Source organism: Atractosteus spatula, chromosome 9 (assembly GCF_055471065.1).
Source record: "Atractosteus spatula isolate fAtrSpa1 chromosome 9, fAtrSpa1.hap1, whole genome shotgun sequence".
Taxonomy (NCBI): domain Eukaryota; kingdom Metazoa; phylum Chordata; class Actinopteri; order Semionotiformes; family Lepisosteidae; genus Atractosteus; species Atractosteus spatula.
This window is the reverse complement of record NC_142714.1, coordinates 24037082-24061317: the sequence shown is the minus strand read 5'-3', so window position 1 is coordinate 24061317 and position 24236 is coordinate 24037082. Positions and strand designations below refer to the sequence as shown.

The 24236-nt window shown below is 41.0% G+C and overlaps 1 protein-coding gene across 1 annotated transcript in view; it reads left to right on the top strand.

Annotated features, from left to right (window-relative positions):
- The first annotated feature begins 1100 nt into the window (after nt 1-1100).
- map3k9 (mitogen-activated protein kinase kinase kinase 9) overlaps nt 1101-24236 on the top strand; it is a 46217-nt gene continuing 23081 nt past the window's right edge. Inside the window, exons 1-2 of the mRNA XM_088925543.1 lie at nt 1101-1515; nt 14648-15061. Of these exons, the coding sequence (XP_088781669.1) occupies nt 1101-1515; nt 14648-15061 (829 nt within the window). The remainder of the gene's footprint in view (nt 1516-14647; nt 15062-24236) is intronic.

Here is a 24236-nt window from a genome sequence, read left to right as displayed (position 1 = left end):
CTCAGCTATGTTAGAGGAAGAAAAAGTGTGAAAAGGTGAGCCAGAGCAAAAAGAGGAAATATCACAGGAGCAGACCACTCCAGAGGCTGAGCGGATAACTACAATATTTGGTTTTAGCCTTTCGATGTAGGACATTCATTTCACTTGGGAAATTTATTTGATTGCTTTTCTCTAAATTGATTGGTATGTGAATTCTTAATTGTACAATTCTGTTAAAGTCTCTCTACGAGACCTTTTCTTTTACAGCTCTTAATTCACTAGAAATCTTAGCTATCACTTACAAAGATTAATCAGTACACAATAAACATAAAGTGTAAGACAAAAAAGGCATAGCTGAGAAACATTTAATTCTTTTATTAAAAAAACACTGTGGAAGTTAAGTCAAAATTTGTAAATGTGTATTACACATAAAATAATATTAAATATGATGAGACAAGCGAATAAGAAAGAAGGTCTTGGATGTACATAGAAAAAAGTGACACTTTTATTTGTCATTCTAAAGATTGGTTGCATGGCAAGTGGTGTGCTAGAGGTAAGGAGAATAAAAAACACCCTGTCATATGTCGCTAACCTTCAAATATTTTGTCATGTCAAATCTCGCCGCGATGAAACACCGTTGCTTGGCTCAGGTGCACGCTATGTTTGTGATTGACAGCTGGTGATGCCCAATCAGCGGCCAGGCGTGGTGGATCAACAAGGAGGGGGCAGGCCTGAGCCTGGGAACAAGGTAGGGCGTGCTTGTGATTGAAGCAAAAATTCGCCAATGAAAACCTGAGTCGAGCGATTTGCTGAAAAAGATAGCCAATGGTGACAAAAACTGGGCGGGTCATTTGCTGATGGCTTTCAACGATGGATGCAAGCAGAACTGGGCAATAGCAAAGCTGCAATTCCGATACAGAGACTTGCGTTCTTTATTCTGTACGTCCCGGGGAGGACCGGGACCTGAAATCGTGATTAAATGACACGTTTTTTGGAAACAGTGCTACGGACTTCTGCAAGCTCTCTGCTTCAGCGGCTTTGTTAAGGGTACTGACCCTTGTGTCCCAAGCCAGGTGTATGAGCCGCCAGGATAATCCAGGCTGCCCCTATGGATCGGTTCAATGGATGCCTTCAAATCCCCTTTTAATAATAACTCAAGTGTCATCGGGTCTCCTGCCCAGCCATCCAACACCGAGATCGCGGCGGAGGCAGAAGCTGTTGCCTGGCCGCAGAGCCCCCAGGATGGCACTGCCGCCGCCCCAGCCTCGGTCCCCGCTGTCTCTGGCTACTGGACGGCCGTCTTTGACTACGATGCTAACGCCGAAGATGAGCTCAGTTTACGGAAGGGGGACGTGGTCGAGGTGCTGTCGAAGGACTCGTTAGTTTCGGGGGATGAGGGCTGGTGGACAGGGATGATAGAGGACCGGGTGGGCATTTTTCCCAGCAACTACGTGAGGAGCGGACACTGCATTTCGAGAAACCTACAGGGCAAGGATGCGGAGGACTATTCGAACTGCCCCGCACACCCTTTACACTGTACGTACCTTTGCAAAGTATTTGTGATTATTATTACAAAAATGACGTGTTATATCATATCTCGTAATTTCAGTACGTGTAAAACGCGGATGGTGGGTTGCTTTTTCTGCGCCTTTGTTTTTCTAAGTATTGGGTAAAAGCATTCAGCTGTGCAGGGCAAGTCCCATTCGTGCAAGCTGTGAGTTGACAGCACCCAGTTTCATGTCGACATGCTAATAGTAATACGTCGAATTGGTAAGACTCGCTGCCCAATTGCTTACCGCTTTCACAGCTGATCCCCCTGTCCTCGAGGTACGGAAAGACACGGCTTGTGCGTTCTTGACGCTGTCTTCACCAGCCACCCCATGTGGGCTCGGTCTCCCCCACCCCCCTCAGCCTTTTTTTTTGTTCTCGTTTTGCTCTTTAGGCCGTGAAGCTGCTGCCCTTGTTCTGCTCCCTAACCCCGCCTTGCTTCGCACCTGCCGCGTATCCAAATCCGTAACTCTTTGGTTTAGAATTGGATTTTTCTTGAACAGACCAGCTGCAAAGCTATTGATTTCCGAGACGTAATGAAACGACAGCTTCAGCTAACACTTGCTCGCCGTCCAGAGGCTACAGAATTCTTGCCTTTCCTTTTAGAGGTTGTACTTGTCCTCAGTGTATTATTGTAGGCTTTCTGGGTCGTTGCTCAGACGCACCTAAGGGGGGGGGGTTCATTAAGGCTCAGTGAGTTTTCTGCCACCATTGGGGCACAGTGTAAGTGAAGTTCGCTATTTTTTGTGTATTTTATAGAAATAACAATATTACAGTCACCCCAAAACTAAAATTACAGTACCTTTGAGGCAATAATCTGTTTCAGTTTTTGTATTCTAATGGATGCGAAAGGAGAGAAGGTCTTGAGATTCATCTAATAAATGGGTTCAGTTCACTAGTGAATGATGCCCTAACCACCTTGTCTTAATGGGGCATCTTAGTCTTTTTTTGAAGTATTTGAATGTTGAAAAGCAGTTTGTGGGAATTTGTTTTCAGTGATAAGAAATGAAGTTTGTAGTTGCGGATGTGTGCTAGCAATATTTCCAGGGCTTTTAAGAACAATCAAGAGATTATCGAAACAGTACAAATAATGATCCTGGTGTATGGAAAGAAGACAGTGAAGGATAGCAGTTTAGAGTGAAATTGATTCTCAAAGAGGAACTACATTTGTGTGGTAGTTTGCTACAACATTCCTTCTATCAAAAATGTGTCTTTTTGAGGAACGAAAAATACCCATTTAACAGGCAAGTGAGAATTGTGAGAACCTCAATCTATAATTTTTTACTCCAGTATTTGCAATTGCTAATTTTATTTTGAATTTTATTAGGAATGGGCAGACCTCTGTAGCTAAAATCTTATAGAATGAAAAAGGATCATGTTGTGGCTTCTTATTACGGTCTTCAAATTATTTCTGATTTTAATGCATAGACATTCTGTAAAATGAAAGCTGAAAAACTCAAGGCCTCAACTAGCCTGGTAGCTTGTGGGGTTTGGTTGATATCTTCAGAATTCTCATGAGACTTTGGGTTTTAATAAGCACATCCAAATCTGATATAAGTTCAGCAATATACTGTAAATGGACAGTTGGAAAATATGAGGTGCTTGTGTGCATGAAGAGTTGTGTATGTTTCACTCATTCACTGGAATTCCTTAAGAATAAGCTTAAGTCCATTGAGATCTGTAAAGCTGCCCAGTAAGCAAACTAAGTCCAAACGGTAAGTACAACTTCTGTTGTACTCTTGAACAAGGAACTTCAACTTAATTATTCTAGTAGAATGCACTGCAACAATACCGTAAATGGGTGCACATGAAAGCTCACAAAATAGTAAATAACAACCAAGTTGTATTAATATGCTTTTACATTTATAAGATACCCAGGAGGCATATGTTTTTTTAAGAATTCTAAAGACTGATTTCGAAACACAACTTAAAATTCCCCAAAGGAGCAAGTTGAGGAGGATCTGCTTTTAACAATATTATGCAATGAGCGTCATGCCATTTCCTTTATTTCACTGAGACCTGATAGATTTATAGCCCTGCCATTAGCAAATTAGAGATGTAAAGCCAAAGTAACTCTTGCTCCAGGTCTATCTCACCTCACTGAAGGCAAGTAGTAAATGACTATGAAATGCTTTGCATTGCACAATTTACTGGCGATATGTACTAGTGGAATGTAAGGACCCACTTGGAAATAAAATGTTGTAAATAAGGGGCTGGCATTATTTCTTAAAGGACTTAAGGTTACCTAAAGGCAAAATAATAAAGATACTAGTGCTCTGTCTGTTCTGGGATCTCTATTCTTCTTAACTTTTGCCATATTTAATACTCTAGGGCACATCTTGATGAGTGACTGTATAAATAAGCAAATACTTTGGACTCAGGTGCTCTACAAATTAGTTCCACCATGGCACTGATCTGCTGACATGACAGATCTTGAGCTACTTTTGACTGGCAAGCCACCCATGTTTCTGATATAAAGTTCTGCAGGCAGATACTGTATATATTCACAACAGAGACAACAGCTGGCACTGATGGAACAGTTAAGATATGCTAAACTGTTCCCATTAGTTTTACTTTACTGTTAAATGGAAGTCATGCAGAATATTGTGACAGATCGTACTGTGTGCAGAAGTGTAAGTAATGTGATCAAATTATCACTGAGGGAAAGGGGGGCAAGTTATCAGAATAAGAAGCATTTGTAGTACAGGTTGTTGAAATTAGCAGGTGAGTGATGCAGTGCACTGTTTTAGAGAAGCAGTTCAAGTAGATGCATGTGTGTATTTATGACTTTTAAGAACAGATGAACAGACAAGGCACTGCTGTTTGATGTAATTTGATTGGTATTTTGTTTCCCGTTTCATTTGTACAGACTCAGCGGTAGCTAACAGCTTTTAAAACCTGAAATGGGTCACAATGCTATGCAATTGGTGTGTATTGTTGAATGGCCTCAACTATAAAACTCTGTCTAAACATAGTCTTTTTCAGAGCTGAATGAATCTGTGTTTCATACAAATGCAGTGGGAAGGGACCTTTTTATGCGCTGTAGTCTTTATTTCCAAAACACCTTTTCTGTGTTTATCCCAACATGGTAAACATTTGGAATCAACGAACAATGCTAATAGAAGCACCTTTCTTATACTTCCTGTTTCAGTTTCCTCTTAATGAACTGCTGTAGAAATCATTTTTCCTGTTCCAGACAATATAAACTGAGCTCTAGTCCCCACTATACATTTCCTGGTTAGCATACACAGTATTCTGGGATCCACTTAACTATCCATCCGTCCATTTTCTGACTACTCTGTCGAATAGAGGGACACTAGGCACACCGGAGCCTGACCTCGCAAGCAACAGGCCCTGGATGGGGCACCAGTCACAAACATGCAGTCACACCAGGGTCAGTTGTTTTACAGTCTTTACCTATCAGTATGTGTTTGGACTGTGGGAGGAAACTGGAGCACCAAGAAGAAACCCATACAAACTCCACACAGATAGCACCCCAGGAATTGTACCCAGAGCCCCAACACTGTGAGGCATCAATGCTAACCACTGCATCATCATTCCACCCTCCACTTACCTGCCACCAAGCAGATGAAGAAGATGGCGTAGATGGCCTCCTCTCATCTGCAAACCAGCACAGCCTGCAGGAAATACCTTGGGAGAGACGCTCGGCTGCATACATTAACCTATGGGGTAGTCTTTTAGTCGGTGAGAAAGAAAATCTCCCTAGAGCCCGCCTTTGTCTAGACCACAGAGCTGCCTGAATCAATTTCTCTGCTCGTTTTTTCATGGAACAAAAATTTCTACACATTCCCTTTCTATTTACATGGCCTCAGGTCTATGCCAGTTAAAATGCTTATGGATAAATTTAATGGAAGGATTTGTATACAGGTATTACTGAGGCTGGGCTGCTTTTTGCCTACCTACCCTCTCTTTAAAATATTTATGGTGAATATTTATGATGACCTATGAGCAATTTCCATAAGCTTGCCACAGTTGCTCTTTATGTGAGGTAGTAAGTGCAGCCTCAGTCTCTTTAATGTAAGGTCAGATGGTGGGCTATAAAGGAGGAACTCATGCTATTTTGTTGGAACAATGTATTTAACTGGGATTTTACATCACATCTCCTGTTTGCCATTGAAGAGATTAGCATTAGATTTCATTACTGGTGGAAGTTCTGAGTCAGAGAGACATCTGGTACTGTAACTACATGCTGAAAGTTTGTTTTTTCTGTGCATTTCACAGTTAAATTTGTGTCGTAAACTTACTGGCCCTAACTCTTGCACTGCCCTGATGTTAAAGGCCCTCTCCCTGAACTCTGTTTTTTGCTTTGACTGCTTTCTAGACACATTTTGCTCCAGTTTTAAATAAGTGACTGAGAAATATTTTTTTATTGGAACCGTATAACTGAACAAGCCTCTTGGATAATTCAGAGTGGGTTTATTATAAAAAAAAGAATGGAGTTTGCAAATTGATTTCCTTTCTAGTTGCCTGAGTTTTTCATTAATTACAGTCAGTGAAAACTAACTATTTTTATTTTGCAGTTGTTTTGAGCAACAAAATAAAATCTTTAACATGGGTAGTCTGGTATGATGAATTGCGCAACACACAAATACACTTTTGTTAAAGCATTTAAGGGCATTTTTATTGCAGCTGTTGCAGATTGAGGGTTCTACCTTAAGTAATTATAAGTATTTAAGCATTAATGTATTGTAAGAATTGTTGCAGTGGAAACATAGCTATTTGCTCCATGTTACTGATTTTGTAGTTTTGAATCTAAGATTTTTGGCAGCCATTTCTGTGTGGAGCCAGGCACTTGAGTTGGTGTTGCCACCTGGGAAAAATGCACTACAGTACTGTATATATGCATTAAGTAGCCTTATACTGAATTGTTAATCAAACGTGATTCTGGTTTCTTGCTAAATCTTTGAGCTCTTCTAAATTAAATGTATTTAACTTTTGCAAAGAATGTAGTAGTTCGGTTTTAAAAAAAAATACCTGTCTGTAAAGTCTGTTCTATACAACCACAAGCCTTTTTCTAAAAGTGTTTCCTGTGTTACATCCTTTTTATTTTCCAGTTGTGACCCTTGTCTAGTAAATGTAGGTTAGTAGTTCTGGAAAATAGTAATCCATCTGTACCTTTTGACAGTTTGGTTTCAAAATGGAAGAGAGGAGATCTGAGGGGCTGTCTGAGGTGATTAAGACAGAATTAATTGCCTGTCCTGTAAATTTTACATTTGAATCTGAAGTAGGTCCCTGACCTGCCCCTATCTGTAACCCTTTGAGTTACACTCAGGTTAAATCTCCTACTGTCTGTACATGAAATTATTCCAGTCATTTTTTCAACTCTTCCTAAAGTTAGAATGTCCTCTTTATGTTGACCAAAACTGAGCACAGTATTTTAAATGAAGTGCATTGTAGAGAAAAGGTTCCAACAGATTCCTTACTGTTTGCTACAGTATATATTCATGTTTCTTGTTTGCCATTTTGCTTACTTCCCTGCATTGTCTTGATGAGCAAAAAAAGCCTTCATAAACACTCAGATCACTTTAATGCGTAGCTTTCTGAAGCTTGGAATTACCCATGTAATATGCTTAGTGTATGCTCCTATTCCAGCATGGAACTCTTTGCACTCACCAACATTAAGTTTCATTTGCCAGTCTTTTGAATCTGTGATTTTTACTCAAGTCATTTTGTGATTCCTTTGTCACTGTTTTTGCCAAATTTAGCTAGTTGCCATCTATAATATTTCACTCCAGTGGACTGGTGTCCCATCCAGGGAGTATCCTGCCTTCTTGCTTGGACAGAACTCTGAAACATTTAGAAAATAGATGGATGGTTAACTATGTCAGTCCTTTACTTGCTTTAGCACACTTCACACCAGTACAGCGTTTGAGAAAGTAAATCATTGGTCAAAAAGAAAAATGGACCTAAAACGGATCCCTGTAGGATTTGTTAACATCAAATGTTAACACCCTGTTCCTGTTAAAGCAAGAATCTTAGGCCCTGTTCCTGGAGAACCCTGATCCAGCAGGTTTTGTAGGTCACTATTAAATCACCAGTTTGTAAAGATATGGGATTCCAGTCTGATCAGTTAAATTGAATTAAATTAAGGCGATTTAATTAAGTAATTCTCAGATCATTTAGGACTTAGATCTGAGTATTCTTCAAACCTCCATGACCAGAGTTCTTTAGTTAAATAGATTGCTTGCATGATTCATCAATAGCTTACTTAAAAACAGATACAAATGAGAGAAGGCCATTTGGCCCATCTAACCCTTTGGTAGTTAGTAGCTGATTGATCCAAGGATCAAAGATTGGTCCAACCCTTTCTTGAATGAAACCAGAGTATTGGCCTCACCATATGTCTTGGTAGCTTGTTCCATGCTCCTCAAAGCTGTTTGGTTACAGAAGTGCCTGTTTTTAACGCACTTCCAAGTAGTTTCCTCTTGAGGCCTTTTGAATCATCATTCATTGTTCATTCTGATGAAGTCTGTGAGGTTGACTTTCAGTGACTAAGGATTTTGAATACTTTTATCAAATCCCCATGCAATCGCTCTGTTCAAGACTAAAAAGGTTCAGTTCCTTCAGCCTGTCAGTGTAGGACATTCCCTTAAGCTCCAGAATATATCTAGTCGCTCTTCTCAGAACTGATTCTTGAGCAGAAGTATAATCTAAATTGTACACCATATTCTAAATCAGACCTTACTAGTGGATTTAACAATTTAGCAATCCTTGATTTAAATTCTATACTTGCTGTATATATTTAATATATGTAATATATACTGATGGAAAAAAGAAACGCAACACTCTTTGCTGGACTGAAATTTCAACCTTCAATGCTGAAATAACAATAAATAAATGAGAATAATAGGAAAACAATAACAACTGTGAACATTAACAACAGTCGTCTTGCAGTCCTTCATTATCTTGTGTGACCACCTCTTGCAGCCACCACTGCTTGACAGCTCTGGCACATAGAGCCAATGAGCCTCCAAACCTGCAGTTGTGGGATGTTATCCCATTCCTGCAGAAGGGCCCAACGAAGTTGCAGGCAGAGGGTCACGTCTCCAGATGGTGTGATCCAGAGCATCCCAAAGGTGCTCTATGGGGTTAAGGTCAGAAGAGAAGGCAGGCATCACCTGCACACCAGCATTCCTTAGGGCAGTTGTGACCACAGCAGCTGTGTGTGGCCTTGCATTGTCCTGCTGTAGGGCCAGGTCGTGTTGCCTCACATAGGGAATAATGATTTGCTGCACAATCTCATCCCTATAACGCAACCTGTTCAACCTGCCCTCAATGAAGTGGAGCTGTGTCCGGCCTGTATGGTGAATGCCAGCCCACATTATTAATCTGGTTCCACCCCAGGGGTCCTGGACAGAGGCATCAGCATACTCTCTCCTATCCTCCTCCACCTCCATCGTAGCCTCTGTCTGGTCCAAGCCAGTCAGGTGTGTTGTCTAAGAGGTGTGAGCAGAGGGCCTCTGACAGGTCACCTTGCTCTAAGGCCAGCAGCATGGAGCCTCACTGTCCTGTCACTGATGTGGGCATTATGTCTGCCGGCAGTTTCACCAGCAGTATGAGTGGCAGATCTAAAACGATCTCTCAGATGGACTAGTCTGATGTGTCAGTCCTGCTCTGGTGTGGTCACTCGAGGGCGTCCAGATCTTGGACTGTCATCTGTCCTGCCGGTCTGCCGAAACCTTCTCTGCAGTCGGGTCACAGTGGGGTGGCTTACTTCATACTGTCTGGCAGCGCTGGCACATGACATGCCTGCCTGCAGCATGCCATTGGCCCTCTCCCTTGCTTCTGGTGACATTCAAGGCATTATGGAATGCACAGAAAACTGATGAAGTGTGGCCGTTTTCTTGCAGTGACCTAAGCTTTGAATTAAGGCCTTTTCAAAGGTGACCTGATTAGGCATTGTTCCACCTGGACCTCGTTGGGTAAAAGTGCACCTAACAAGCTTTCATGTGTGATTGGCAAGTTGCAATGCCTCACTGCACAAGCTGTATTACTGGTCAGAGGGCTTAAAACAAATTTACAACGTTTTGTGAATGTACATAAGCTATAATTGTAGTATTCTCATTCCAGAAAATGTTGTGTTTCTTTTTTCCATCAGTATATATTTATATATCCAAACACTGTTTGCCTATATTTATTTTTTTTATTCACTACATTCACTACATGTTCTAGAAATGGAGAGATGTTCTTCCAGGCTATCATCCCATGAAAACCACTCCCAATCAGCGTTTTACTGATGGTAGAGTATATATGTACATTGGTGTGAAAAAGTGTTTGCCCCCCTTCCTGATTTCTTATTTTTTTGCATGTTTGTCACACTGAAATGTTTCAGATCATCAAACAAATTGAAATATTAGACAAAGATAACACAAGTAAACACAAAATGCAGTTTTTAAATGAAGGTTTTTATTATTAAGGGAAAAAAAAAATCCAAACCTACATGGCCCTGTGTGAAAAAGTGATTGCCCCCCCTGTTAAAACATAAATCAACTGTGGTTTATCACATCTTTGGAAAGCTGAGTTCAATTTCTGTAGCCACACCCAGGCCTGATTACTGCCACACCTGTTCTCAATCAAGAAATCACTTAAATAGGACCTGCCTGACAAAGTGAAGTAGACCAAAAGATCCAGCGAACCACAGTGACAGCCATTATCCACAAATGGCGAAAACATGGAACAGTGGTGAACCTTCCCAGGAGTGGCCGGCCGACCAAAATTACCCCAAGAGCACAGCGACGACTCATCCAAGAGGTCAGAAAAAGCCCCATAACAACATCCAAAGAACTGCAGGCTTCACTTGCCTCAGTTAAGGTCAGTGTTCATGACTTCACCATAAAAAAAAAGAGACTGGGCAAAAATGGCCTGCATGGCAGAGTTCCAAGACGAAAACCACTGCTGAGCAAAAAGAACATAAAGGCTTGTCTCAGTTTTGCCAGAAAACATCTTGATGATCCCCAAGACTTTTGGGAAAATACTCTGAAGGTGTGTGTCCCATTACATCTGGCGTAAAAGTAACACAGCATTTCAGAAAAGGAACATCATACCAACAGTAAAATATGGTGGTGGTAGTGTGATGGTCTGGGGCTGTTTTGCTGCTTCAGGACCTGGAAGACTTGCTGTGGTAAATGGAACCATGAATTCTGCTGTCTACCAAAAAATCCTGAAGGAGAATGTCCGGCCATCTGTTCGTGACCTCAAGCTGAAGCGCACTTGGGTTCTGCAGCAGGACAATGATCCAAAACACACCAGCAAGTCCACCTCTGAATGGCTTAAGAAAAACAAAAAGAAGACTTTGGAGTGGCCTAGTCAAAGTCCTGACCTGAATCCGATTGAGATGTGGCATGACCTTAAAAAAGCGGTTAAGGCTCGAAAACCCTCCAATGTGGCTGAATTACAACAATTCTGCAAAGATGAGTGGGCCAAAATTCCTCCACAGCGCTGTAAAAGACTCATTGCCAGTTATGGCAAACGCTTGATTGCAGTTGTTGCTGCTAAGGGTGGCCCAACCAGTTATTAGGTTTAGGGGGCAATCACTTTTTCACAGAGGGCCATGTAGGTTTGCATTTTTTTTTTCCCTTAATAATAAAAACCTTCATTTAAAAACTGCATTTTGTGTTTACTTGTGTTATCTTTGTCTAATATTTCAATTTGTTTCATGATCTGAAACATTTCAGTGTGACAAACATGCAAAAAAATAAGAAATCAGGAAGGGGGCAAACACTTTTTCACACCACTGTATACAGTATATATGAACACAGACCTTAGTTGCAATGAAAGAGGCCTGCAAATCTGGAGATGTTCCTCTAGAGATCTTTGTGACTCCCTGGCTAATTTCCCAGGTTGCTCTTGGGGGATCTTGATTGGACAGTGGAGGGATGGAGCCACAAATGATTACAAATGGTTTTGTAACCCTCTGCAGACTTATAAGCATCTACTACTCATTTTCTGAGGTCCTATGAAATCTCTTGATTGTTATGTGGTTCCACTAATCTGTATGGTCAGAACAAAGGTAGGCCTAAACTGTTCACTTTGTTAACTTGTTACACAGATATTTATCCACCTTATTCTAATTACCTGCTTAATTGTTTTATGTAAACTAGGGATTCACTTATTATTTCACATTCATTGATTCTTAATTATTCATTTTTTCTACTTCATACTCCACTGTTTATAAAAAAACATTGTTTTAAATACAAACATTTGTGAATATTTAAGAAAAGACTGATTTGAATTCGACAAACGTATAATAAACTTTTCACAATGCTGTATCTTGGCATTTCTCACTGTATTCATACAGTAGTTTATTTTTGTTACCCACATAGAAGACTCAACTTTGCCATCTGCTAGGTGTTTGCACACTTGAATTTTATCTCAATCTTTTTGAATTTCTTTTGCATAATTTCAAATCATCTGCAGATTTGACTATTGTTCTAATCTACACCAGATCCTAGTCTGAGTTTACAGTTGTTGCCAGTTGTTAAAAACGTGTGACCCATAAGTTCAGTTAGAACTCTCCAGGACCATTTATGGAGACCCCTGTATTTAAAGATATTAAGCCCCTTATTATATCATACTTTTTCCTTGTTCATAACCAATTCTCAATCCACGTGTTGTCTGCTTTACCTTGGATATCTATGGTTTGTAATTTGAAGATTAATCTTTTATGAAGGATCTCAACAAAAATGTTCTAAAATCATGTTGGCTTAAAAATCTCTTAAAATGTCGCGATTTTGCAAGTTATGTTCTAGTTTAGCTTTAACTGTCAGTTTCATACCTTTACCAGTAACAGGGGTAAGCCCAATTAGCCTGTTGTTGGTTCAGTTTTGTGCCCATTTGTTTTTAAATTCGTAACCCTCCAACCTGAAAGTACAGCTCTCATCCTCAGTGAGAACTGAACTATCTTCATTAAAGATCTATGAATAACATCAGCATCTGGCATTTTAGCCTTATAACTGTACTGTAGTTCCACAGTTCTGGGTAAGAAAGAGTAATTGCTGCTTTGGAGGCTGCCTCACAACGCGGGTGAGGGTGAGGGTTAGGGTTGGGGTTGCATTTCACATGTACCCCACAACACATGTATAAATCTTCCTGCTTCATTAAAGCTTAATTCAAGCTTCATTCATGAGAATTGGCTGGAAGAATTCTGTTTTTCTGTTTCCCAAATGAATCCGTTTCTTGTGTTTCTGATTTTGCTGGGTCAGTGTAGTTGACCCAGCAGAACTTGTAGTTTTTCTTCAGTTTACAGTGTTGGCAACGTCAAGCATAACTCAAATCTGAAGTTATGTCATGTTGATGCATTATGTCATGTTGATTTTGAATGGTGCTTGCAAGTAAATTCTTGCTTCAGTAAATTTAGTAGCTTCATTGAATCAGATTCTTCTGCACAAGTCCAGATACAAGACATGACTGATGAGTTAGGCAGAATGCATAATGCATTATCACCTTTGTGGCCTGATCATTTTGGATCTCAGAATATTAAGAAAACCCAGGCCTGGGTAGAAGTGGAACAGAAGACCCAGGGTTGGTAGACCAGTAGGTGGTGCTCTTCCTATTGGACCCCAAACCCCAATGTCTTAGTATGATCATATAGCTGTAGGAGGTTCCTTCCTAAAAATAACATCGTAAACTGAGGTCCTGTCTACTTGGTCAATAAAGATCCTCTAGCACTTTTTTGTGAGAGATGTTAAACCTGGTGTCCTGGCAGAATTCCACTCTGGGATTGCACGATTTGGCCCTTAATTCAATTGGTGAAGCAATTTCTCACTTCACCTGATCTGCTGTGCAGTGGGGCTGCTGGTGCAGAATGATAGCCATATGTCATCCAGGTGGGGCCGCACTTCAGTGGTGGATCAAGTCGGTATTCCCCTGTCTGTGAAGCCCTTTGGGATAAAAAAAGTGCTAATAAATATAGTTATTATTAGCCAAATTTAGAGGTAGCTAGAGAAATAATAAAGAGTGAGTGTCTACCAATGAGCGAAAATGTATGGGTCAGGTGTCACTGTCATGCAGTTGCTCTTGATTTAGAATAAAAAGGGGGGCATACACATGGTTTCTGAGAGCCTCTGCAGTCCTCCATGAAATAAGTCTAAGGGTTTGTTGATTTTACTTCCCATACTGGAAGCTCACAGTGCTGTTGAACACCAGTGGTGTTACCCTCATGCTTGTGGGATGGGCTTCTTGGAAATATAGGAACATGTTTTTCGAAAGCGGAGCAGCTTTTTTTTTAATTAACTGCCCAAGCTGATGACTGAATTGCTTGTGCTGATGCAACCTTCCCACCAGAGGGAATTCTGATCTTGTCTGTTGCCTTTCCAGTGTCCAGTGGAACAGGCAGAAGCACCTGGCTTCAGGTGTAGTGTGACAATGTACTGTATCTTTTCTTCATTTCCTTCTGGGGACGTATGAACAGTGTTTTCAGTGGCTGAACAAGTATAACATTTTTTTTAAAGATAGTTTGGTATTATGTTCAATTGTGTATGTGGTTTTTAATTGAAGATACTATATCTTGCATTGCAAAATAGTTATTCCAACAGGAAGTGTTAAACATGATTCTACAGATAAATAAGTGGGGAAACTGTAAATATGCTTATATCTTTCTCAGAGCACAGTTTGATGAAGGTTTGTAATGATTTTTGATTTGTTCTGAAAAAGACCATTTTTCTGGATAGCACCCATGAAGACACATACAAGATGTATCTCTCATGGTGCTCTGAATCAAAGTGGTTTTTCAGGAAGGTTTTATAGTCTATGTACTGTGTAATCTGCAATCTATAGAGTACAGCTCTGGTTACTTTCTTTCACTACCACCAATGGGTATTTTACCGTATAGAGTTGATCATCGCACATGCATTAAAATTATACAAAATATTTCCACACATAACACAATGACCTGCCACAATGGTTATTCCTGCAATTTAGATCGCACTCAGGTCAGTTCAGGAATGAGCCCAAGCCAGGTCAGGTCCTTCATCTGCGTTGTGTGTTTGCTTTGCACTGGGGAAGGGCGTTGGTGTTCTGCGATCGGTGAGTGTGTCATTAGAATGGTGTGTAAGGGAACAAGAGCAGTCTAACAGCCTTCCCCTTGCATTTGTCTCTGCAGTGCTGGAGATTGACTTCTCTGAGCTGGCCCTGGAGGAGATCATCGGTGTGGGGGGATTCGGGAAGGTGTACCGGGCTCTGTGGCGTGGCTTGGAGGTTGCGGTGAAGGCGGCAAGGCGGGACCCCGACGAGGAAGTGGGCCAGACGCTGGAGAGCGTGCGGCAGGAGGCCAAGCTGTTCGCCATGCTGCGCCACCCCAACATCATGGGCCTGGTGGGCGTCTGCCTGCTGGAGCCCAACCTGTGCTTGGTGATGGAGTTCGCCCGTGGCGGATCGCTCAATCGGGTGCTGTCTGGCAAGAGGATCCCCCCTCACATGCTGGTGGACTGGGCAGTGCAGATCGCCAGTGGCATGCATTACCTACACTGCCAGGCCATCGTGCCCATCATCCACCGCGACCTCAAGTCCAGCAACAGTAAGCTCTGCTTCCTTTCCCTTCTCGTGGTCTGACCGGGTACAAAGCAGGGGCTGTGCGAAATGGATGTTTTTGTCTCTTTGTTGACCGAGGTGTTTGAATTTTAAATTGAGACCGGCTGCCGACATTGCTATTGATGAGTCGGTACATTTTAAGTATAGGGATGAAACAAATCTTCTCCAGGCACCAAAGAGCACTTACGTTCCAGTTGTGTTGATCTCATTAGCAACTAGTCACTTAAGTTGCAAATCCAAGAGCAGCCTGCTCTTTCACTCACAGGAACTGCAATGTCTATTATTTCTCTAGTTGAAGGAAATCTTAATAATCAAATACTAGATTTGTGCAGCTCTGGGACAAGGTAAGTCTTAACAAGGTGTGCAGAATAAATTGAGCTGAGACAAACGGGGTTAAAAAGCAGAGGATACACGCTTTTTGTTCCTTGCTGTGCAAATGGAATGTTTTGTCTAAGCTTTGAAGTCAGTAACATAAAGATGCTCATGAATTCAGTGGGACAGTGATCCTTGAAGTGAATCTTTGGGGCGTCCCTGAAACAGAGGGAGGACTGGAACTCGGCACCTTTAAAAAAGACTGGAGAAGTCAGAAATTCTCCGCCAAGTGACACTTGAAACTCATCCTGTCTTTCTGCAGGGAGTTGCAGCAGGAAAGGGCTGGGGAAAAAAGCAAAGCAAAATAACACCTTTAAAACAGTGCAAGAAAGAAACTGTGATGAGACAGAGAAGTGATTGTAATTGCATTTGGTCTATAGAAGCAAGACCATTTATGATATAAGTATTTAGAAAATGTGTGCTGATTATTATTATTATGATTTAATAATAAAAGGTGCTCACTGGCTTAGTTTTCCAAGCAGCATGCCTTTGAGTGCTTTCCCCACATGAATGATTATTAAGAAAATAACTGGGATCATTACAAAAATCAATAATCAATCAAAATCAATAGTTTTCATGAAGGACACACCAAAATCAAATCGGAAATCATGAAACAAGAGTGAAATGCACTTCAAGTTTTTAATGCAAATGAAAAAACAATCGGATTCACACTTTGTTATTAAACAGCTATAGCAAAACACCAAAGTTCATTAAGTAATAAAACTAAACTGAAGTCTGTTTTTTGGGAACCTCTACCTACAGTACTTGTTTTCAAATCTGTTTGTCTCAAGTTAAAGTTTGGCCATTGAAAACTGAAATATAAGGAGTGCTTTACATTATTCTGTAGAGATGTGTCATCAACAGAATTTAAAAATGTATTCTTTCTAGATGAGCCCCAGAGTGCAAAATGTGCTGCACGTCTTTTACCTTGATCTCTAATATAGAGTGGCAGGAATAATGAGATGTGAGACATTGCTAAGTGATAAATTCTGATCATTCGGAGTGTTGTCTTCATAATTGGACTGTGAGTGCACTGTGGCAGAGTTTGGTCATGGGCGTCTGGAGCTGCTAATGAGACACAGAGAAACCCTCTGGCACATAGACACCTGCACTGATGTACACTCCCCATTAGAAAGAAAGAAGGTCATTCAGCACACCTGGCCTGTGTTGTAGTCCTACTCATTTGTTCTCAGGCTTCAGAGGCAGAGACATCAGACGGTAAATAATGTCTTCTGGTAGTTGAACAGGCATGTGGTGTGTGATATTAGACTGTAGTCTTCAACAGGAGCACAGGGGATCTCCTGGAGAGTTCCTTATTTAGGTACTGCTGGGCGAGATGAATACAGAGATAAAATGATTCTTTTACAATATTAAATGTCTGGTTTGTATTCAGTGAAACCCATGCTTAAGTATTGAAAAAGGACATTAACATATTTTGGCTGATGGCACTGGAATCAGTTTGTGATGGCTATGTAGGCCTGATCAATAAATGTTCTTTTATACGGGTGTGTTGTTTTTTTCAGAAAAGTGATCTCTACAACATTAAGTAGCACTTGTTTCTGTGCATGAAAGCTCCAGTAAAACCTATTGAGACTCTATATGACCTTTGTCTCCAGCAGAATCCAGGAACCCAGTGAGAGCAGTGCGTTTTTAATTAAAGCTGACTCATGGTGGGAGTCGGGCATTTCAACTGTGTATTTCAGTAGTTATCTGCATTTACTTTAAACCATGGAAAAATAAAGCTCAAGTGGTGTTGGAGAAAGCAAAAAGAAAACACAAGAAAAATGTGAACTGGAGATGTTTTTAGTTATGTTCTCTTTCATAACAACACAACAGTGGTAGTCACAGCAGAAACAAAAAGTATTTCGAAGCCAATCAATGTAAATATTTTGAGACGATATGAATACAATTTTTAAAGTGAGCTGCTGCCTGCTGTCCTAGAGGTAGTAATCCTGATTAAGCGGCCACATGTTCATTTGAAGTAATTTCCCAGAATTCCACTTCCTGTGAGCTAGCTGTGTCAGCCCCAGGTTATGGGCTGTGCTGTTTGGCTCAGTGCTCAGCCAAATTGCCAAGTGGCCTGTGTGTGAGGAGGGCTGGTAATCCTGTCTTTCATTGCATTTGCCCTGCTGCACCTCTTAAACCCCAAGCCTATTAGAAGGATTTTAGCCCCTGCTGAAGAAGCCAGCAGGCACTGGCCGTGGCTTAGTGCTTAGCACGTTGTCCCTGCTTACATCACCTGCGCTGCAGGCGGCAGGGCCCAGTCACACTCCCCTGTGCTCCTGTCCTTGAAGTGTGGGTGAGACCCCATCCTGTGGGCAACATGCCACAAAACAAGGCAACTACAGCTCTTTCTCCTTCTCTCTGCTTATGTACAGGACGGATTTGCCAGTCCTGTGGAAGAATGGTGTACAATACAATAGAGCTGCTGTTTAGAATTACATACTGTACATAACTGTAGTTCAAAAGAGACATATCTGTATCATGACATTCCATTTTTTTTGGCAAGCAGAATACTCATACAGTATTTTTTTTGGGGGGGGGGGCAGGTACCATCATGTACTGTACCTTCATTTAATCTATTTTAATCAATGCGTTTTCCAAGCCTAGAACTGCAGTTTCTACTTGCTCAGTGCTCCGTGCTCGCTAGCCCTTGACTTGTGCGGTCATCCAACAGGACTTGGCAGTGATTGTGTCTCGCAAGCACTTGCACTCTAGCAACGCTCAGCCTTTACTATCCCTTGACACCCCTCCCCCCAGTCACCCTTGTCCTCTTACTGAAGTGTTAATCCACTTGTCCTGCTTCCCGGCAGTGTCAGCAATAGGTTTCATTCTTGCATAGGTGACACAGCTCACTTTAACTAGCTGCTCCTAAGTCTCTCCTGCCTGCAGTAAGCCCTCAGTGCTCTTCCCACTGGATCAAGCTAGCGGTCACTTATTAGTAGAGGTTCACTTACTGTAGCCTAGACGTTTTGCCTTATTCAGATCCTGCCATCGATCCATTTCCCTTCATTCCAGGGTTGCTCCTTGAGCTGAGGCAGAACGGAAGCTTCTGCATAATCAGAATGCTGGTATGAATCAAGAAGAAACTGCATGAAAGAAGTAGCCCTACAGCAGGGTTTTCTGTCACTTCAGGAAAGACTGTTTGGCAATGCAGTCCAATTTTCTGTCTTTTTTGTGCTCCAATGGAAATAAGCACAGAGAACGGTCGCAAAGGGGTCTGAAGCAGCTGCCATTTAATGTATGACAGCCAAGCGTGAAGGGGTTGTAAGATCCTTTCATCACTACAATCCACTGTACAGTATATACAGTAAGATCACTTTATTAGCCATATACAATTTCTTGCATTAGGAATTTGCCTTTTCGCATACCCCAGCTTGCTCTCCATGAGACACACAGATGAGGAGAGAGAAGCTTGGGGTCAGAGCGCAGGGTCAGCCATTTATACGGCGCCCCAGGAACAGCTGGGGTTAAGGGCTTTGCTCAGGAGCCCAACGGAATAGGATTCCTCTGCCGGCTGCAGGATTTGAACCAGCAACCTTTCAGCCACAGGCACAGATCCTTAGCCACAGTGACACCACGCCGCAACCTATATCTGGCATTACTGGGAATATTTCTGCTTTTTATGGCTTATTTTTATGAGGTTGTTATCTGTTTGTATTGTCATTGATTTAGTCAGCGGTCAGTTTGCTGAATAAGTAAATGATATCTCCTTTCACGTTCTGTTTTTGGTTTTGTGTGAGAAAGTATGGTAAACGAATGCTGGTGATAATTCAGAGACTCACGTATTCAGTAGACTTGATACACAAATTTACATGGTGGGCACATGCTCATTTGATTAAGTCGAGTGAAGTTTGTCACCACTTTTAAGGGCCCAATATCCAAATATTTGAATCCCAAGACATTTATTGAAACATGGGAAGAATTGACATAAGTGGAAAATCAGTATCAGGGTTCAGAATAACATCATTTGTTGCTGTGCATGTTTAATATGACAATATTATAAAAAGGGTCAGTGAGCTTCCTTCTTGTAAGACGATGCTCACCTTGGGTAATATCACTTTTTAAACTTACTGTTTGCACGCAGTTTTGTCTCAGAATATGAAATATTGCATAAACTCCTGAGCCTCTGTGGCATCAGTTCTGGGTCTTTTGTAAGAAGTAATTTTGTACTTTCGAATTTCTGTTCTTCATTCTTTTGGATTAAATTACCATGACTGTTCGGTGTGTATGATTGGTTTTAATGTAAAGCGCTTGGTGAAGGTTGTTTTGTCTCGATATGCTCTATGGTGAAATCAAATTTGATTGAGTGATCAGCATCATTGTGAAAAATAGTGAAGACTCAGAGATAACCTTTTGTTATTGTAGAGTCTGAAGTCAACTGCTTTTTAGTCTCATTGTCTTCTCCTGGCTTGTGATGGTTCTTTTTTAGGTTTAAATGATTTGAGTACATTAGCAACCAGAACCATGGCACAGTGGGTAGCATTGCTGTCTCACAACGCTGGGGCCCTGGGTTCAATTCCAGACCTGGGGTATTATCTGTGTGGAGTTTGCATGTTCTCCCCAGGTTCACGTGGGTGTTCTCCAGATGCTCTGGTTTTCTTCCACAGTCCAAAGGCATGCCGGTAGGTTAATGGGCTTCTGGGAACATCGGCCCTGGTGTGAGTGTGTGTGGTTGTGTCTGCCCTGCGATGGACTGGTGTCCTCTCTAGGTTGTAATCTGCCCTGTGCATGTTGCTTGCTGGGATAGGCTTCGGCTCCCTCGCAACCCTGAATTGGACAAAGTGGTTAGAAAATGGTTGGATGGACCCTGAGCATTTTCTCCTACTTACATGCAATGCATTGTAGGTGAAGAGAGTTCCCTCCTTTCACTGTCTTTCGTTGTGGGTCTAACACATTCCTGGTGTGTGGAAGAAATAGTAGTTTCACCATGGGGAATTCGTTGGAGGGGGTGGGTAGCAACAACTTAAAGAGCCAGTGCTCTACTCTATTTTTTATTGCTGGAGAGCAGTTTCCTGATGTGGTAATAAACACTCTGACTTTAAAAGAGGCAAATATTGAGCAGCATTTTTTGGACCAGTTAAACAATGCAGTATACAGTTTTTGAATAGACTTTTTTTATTAGGTTGAAAAGCAAAAAAAATAACCAATTTTAAAAGGAGTGTGATCACCTGTGGTACACTAAGCCTAGTTAAGTCTGACCAAAAATTGATTGGGCATGGAGCTCAAGTTAACTTGAGCGCTTATTCTTGTGAGCATTTTGGAAAGTTCTGCACCACCTTAGTTCGCTTACACTGAAATTAATGGTTTCCAAGAGTTCAAATGTTTTGCATAAAAGTGGTGGGGCACTGCTGCAGCAAGATGAATTACTGCAACACCACTGTGCACAGTGTCGGGCCTACTGGAACATTCCGGCTTGTTTGGGTCAAGTTTTCAGCAGTAAAACCCATGGAAAATGCCCGTGTCCTGGACGCTGGCCCCTCCTTGCAGATGTACTGGGACAGATGGCGCAAACAATGTGGTTTTAACAGGCAGGCAGTGCAGCTGCAAGAAAGGGAGGGGTATTGGAAATTCGACAGACATGGGGGAGGTGGGGGTAAACAGTGTTTTGTGCCCCGGTAGGTAGTAATGAATGTATCGTGCCTATACCTGGGGGCAAATATCTTACTCTTTAGATTCTGGGGAAATAATGGATAAAAAAGTCGTAACTAGGATTGTTTTCCTTGTAAGAGAACATACAGGGAGCCCCCATTTAGCATCAGGGTAGGGATTATTAGGACATAAGTAATGAATAGGGGTTAGGGACCATAAGGATGTAAATCATGTCAGTGGCACCCTGAACAGGAATTATTTTCTCATAAGGTATTACAGTATATAGTAAGGCTTTTCTTAAATAGGGCAACATAGCGGCACAATGGGTAGCATTGCTGCCTTGCAAAGCTGGAGTCCTGGGCTCAGTTCCTGTGGTGCTATCTGCGTGGAGTTTGTATGGTCTCCCTGTGGTCACATGGGTTTCATCCTGCTGCCCCAGTTTCCTCCCAAAATCCAAAGGCAAGCTTGTAGGTTAGTTAGCTTCTTGGAACTACAGGAACATGGGGAAGCCAGAGCCTATCCTGACAAGCAGTGGGGGCAAGGCGGGATACACCCTGGACAGGACACCAGTCCATCACAGGGTACACACAGACTCAAACATGCACACCCTCATACCAGGGCCAGTTCTATACAGTGAATGATTAAGTGAGTGAATGTATTTATTATTGACTTATCTTAATGATTAAGTAAAAAAATTAAAGCATGCTTTGTGTTTTAGTTTTATTTTTACTGTATGCTACTGTATTTTGAATACTTTATTCATTTTTTCCCAGTCAGTAAGTCAATTAAATAAAACATTGGGGTTGCTTCATTTTGGTATATTGTGAAATCTTACACTGTGTACATGTTATGTATATTATGTTATATACAGTACATGTCAGTGTCCAGGGTGAACTCTGACTTATGCCTGTTGCTTGCTGGGATAGTCTGCCTCGCAACCCTGTATACAGTATACTGTATGTTATGGAAAATATATACATGGTAAATATGCTGTATATCTTATATAATGTACAGAGATACATGTTTTTGGACAAATCAGTTTTTTTATTGAATTATTAAAATAGCATTATATATATATATGTTTTTTAGTCCTAAGAGGGGATTTTGCACAACCTCATTCCCCTATCCCCAATTTTCCTGGTAAGGTATTAGTTTCCTCCAGCTCAGAATAGTGTCACAGTACAGTGCAGTGCAGAGCGACCCTAATAAGCGTATAAACAGTTTGATGCTGAACTGCATATACTGTAGCTAGACGTAAATTAACAACCTGTAGCTAATTTAAATGGGTCTTATATAACATGTTTGAGGGTGTATGAATGGTGGCGTGTTATATAAGACCCATTTAAATTAGCTACAGGTTGTTAATTTACATCTAGCTATATGCAGTTCAGCATCAAGCTGTGTTTATATGCTTATTAGGGTCACTCTGCACTGTACTGTGACACAACATGGATAACAGCTCATTAACATCAGATATGTGTATAGTTGTGGCTGAACTGCTTTTTGCAGGCTTTCCACATTGTCCTAGGTCAGTGGTTCCCTACCCAGATCCTGATCTGAACCTGTAATTCAATAATTAACATCTGGATTGAAAGCCATGATTAGAGTCAACAGAGTCTCTCTGTTGTGACTATTCTTCATCCAGCCCTTGAAGTATTTTCTATCTTACTTCCAAGTCCATTAAAAACTTACTGAATGATCAGGATATTTAATGATCATTGATCACATCTCATTATTGTAGTTACCTCTTATCCAGCTGTTATAACGGTTTATCTGAAATAACGCTTAGCAAAGTAATACACAAGCACAAATCTAAACACAAAATTGCTTCAATTAGATGTAATGTGCACATTGCAAAACAGATCATACCACCCATCTTTATTTGAATTCATGATCTAGACAAAAAATATTTTGCTACACTATAATGTCAGTAAGATGTCAGTAACTGTAGGAGTTAAATTGTGTTGTTAATACCGTTTAATCTTTTTTACTAATTAATTCTACTAATTAATTCTTCATGAAATCGAATGCAGTTTGAGTGGTTGATTCAGTCTTGTTTTTCCTAATTTAATTCTGCTGTTTTCAACATTTTCAGTAATTATATTGGAACAGCAGCTTTTGAAAGAAACTGACGCTGGTGACAATGTTGCTATTTTGGAATAGTACAGGAGTACATCACAGCAGAAAGACAAATGCGAAAAGACAAATTCCTAATACAAGCAATTGGAGATGGCCAGTAACGTGATCTTATCTTAGAACAGTGTAGAGCATCGGACCCATAACCAAAGAGTTGTGTGTCCAGATCCCCAGTGTGGACATTGCTGTTGTAGTCTTTTGCTTTAGCCAGCTCACTTCCTTATCCTCTGGGTGTAAGTGGGTTCTCTCTTTAATAGACAAGCATCCCATCCATGGAGAGTGATGTGTAGTTAAGTTTATTTTTAAAATTTGTTCCTATCTGGAAGGCACTAGCTACTAACTGGCATTTTCCCCATTACCCAATACAAAATCATCCTTTACTAGCTGGGAAGATTTATGGCTCTATCTGGCTTGCCTCGTCTGTCTCTGCCATCTTTCTCTGTTACTTGTAATCGTCTGCCACAGCACAGACAATCTGTACCATCTTTGCCCAATTTGATCTAGAAATATTGACACCGTTGTCCGTTCTATATGCAGTCTTGTTCATCATTGCCTCATCTCCTCTGATTTGAAAGTTGTCTGAAGTCGTTTCAGCTAGTGTTTGCAGTGTTACCCCTATAGTCATGACTGAAAAGCATCTAATGACATGAAAAACAAGCCAATAATAGAATTAAAGTAAGCGAAGTTCTGTGTTACATTATATTTTGCAAGGCTCTTTGGTTGAATTAGTTTTATTATTAAAGTATTTTACATCAGACTGTCATGATAATATTGTGATGGTGTAATTGTATACAGTATTATTACAGTACTGGAATAATAACAGTTGTAAGTGTGAACATAACATTTAAAAGTGCATTCTGACTTGCGTACATTTCCCTTTATGTATGGTTGTGTGGAATGTTAGTATTATTGATAGTGATATCCAGCAGCACTCATGATGCAAAATAGTAAAGCGGTTACTCTACTCTGTTTCGCTTAAGGCTGTTGAAATCAGGATAGGCCTTTGCCTGAAGAGCCAGTGAGTCTCAAGAAGATATTTTTCCCCACACAAGTTTCTGCTC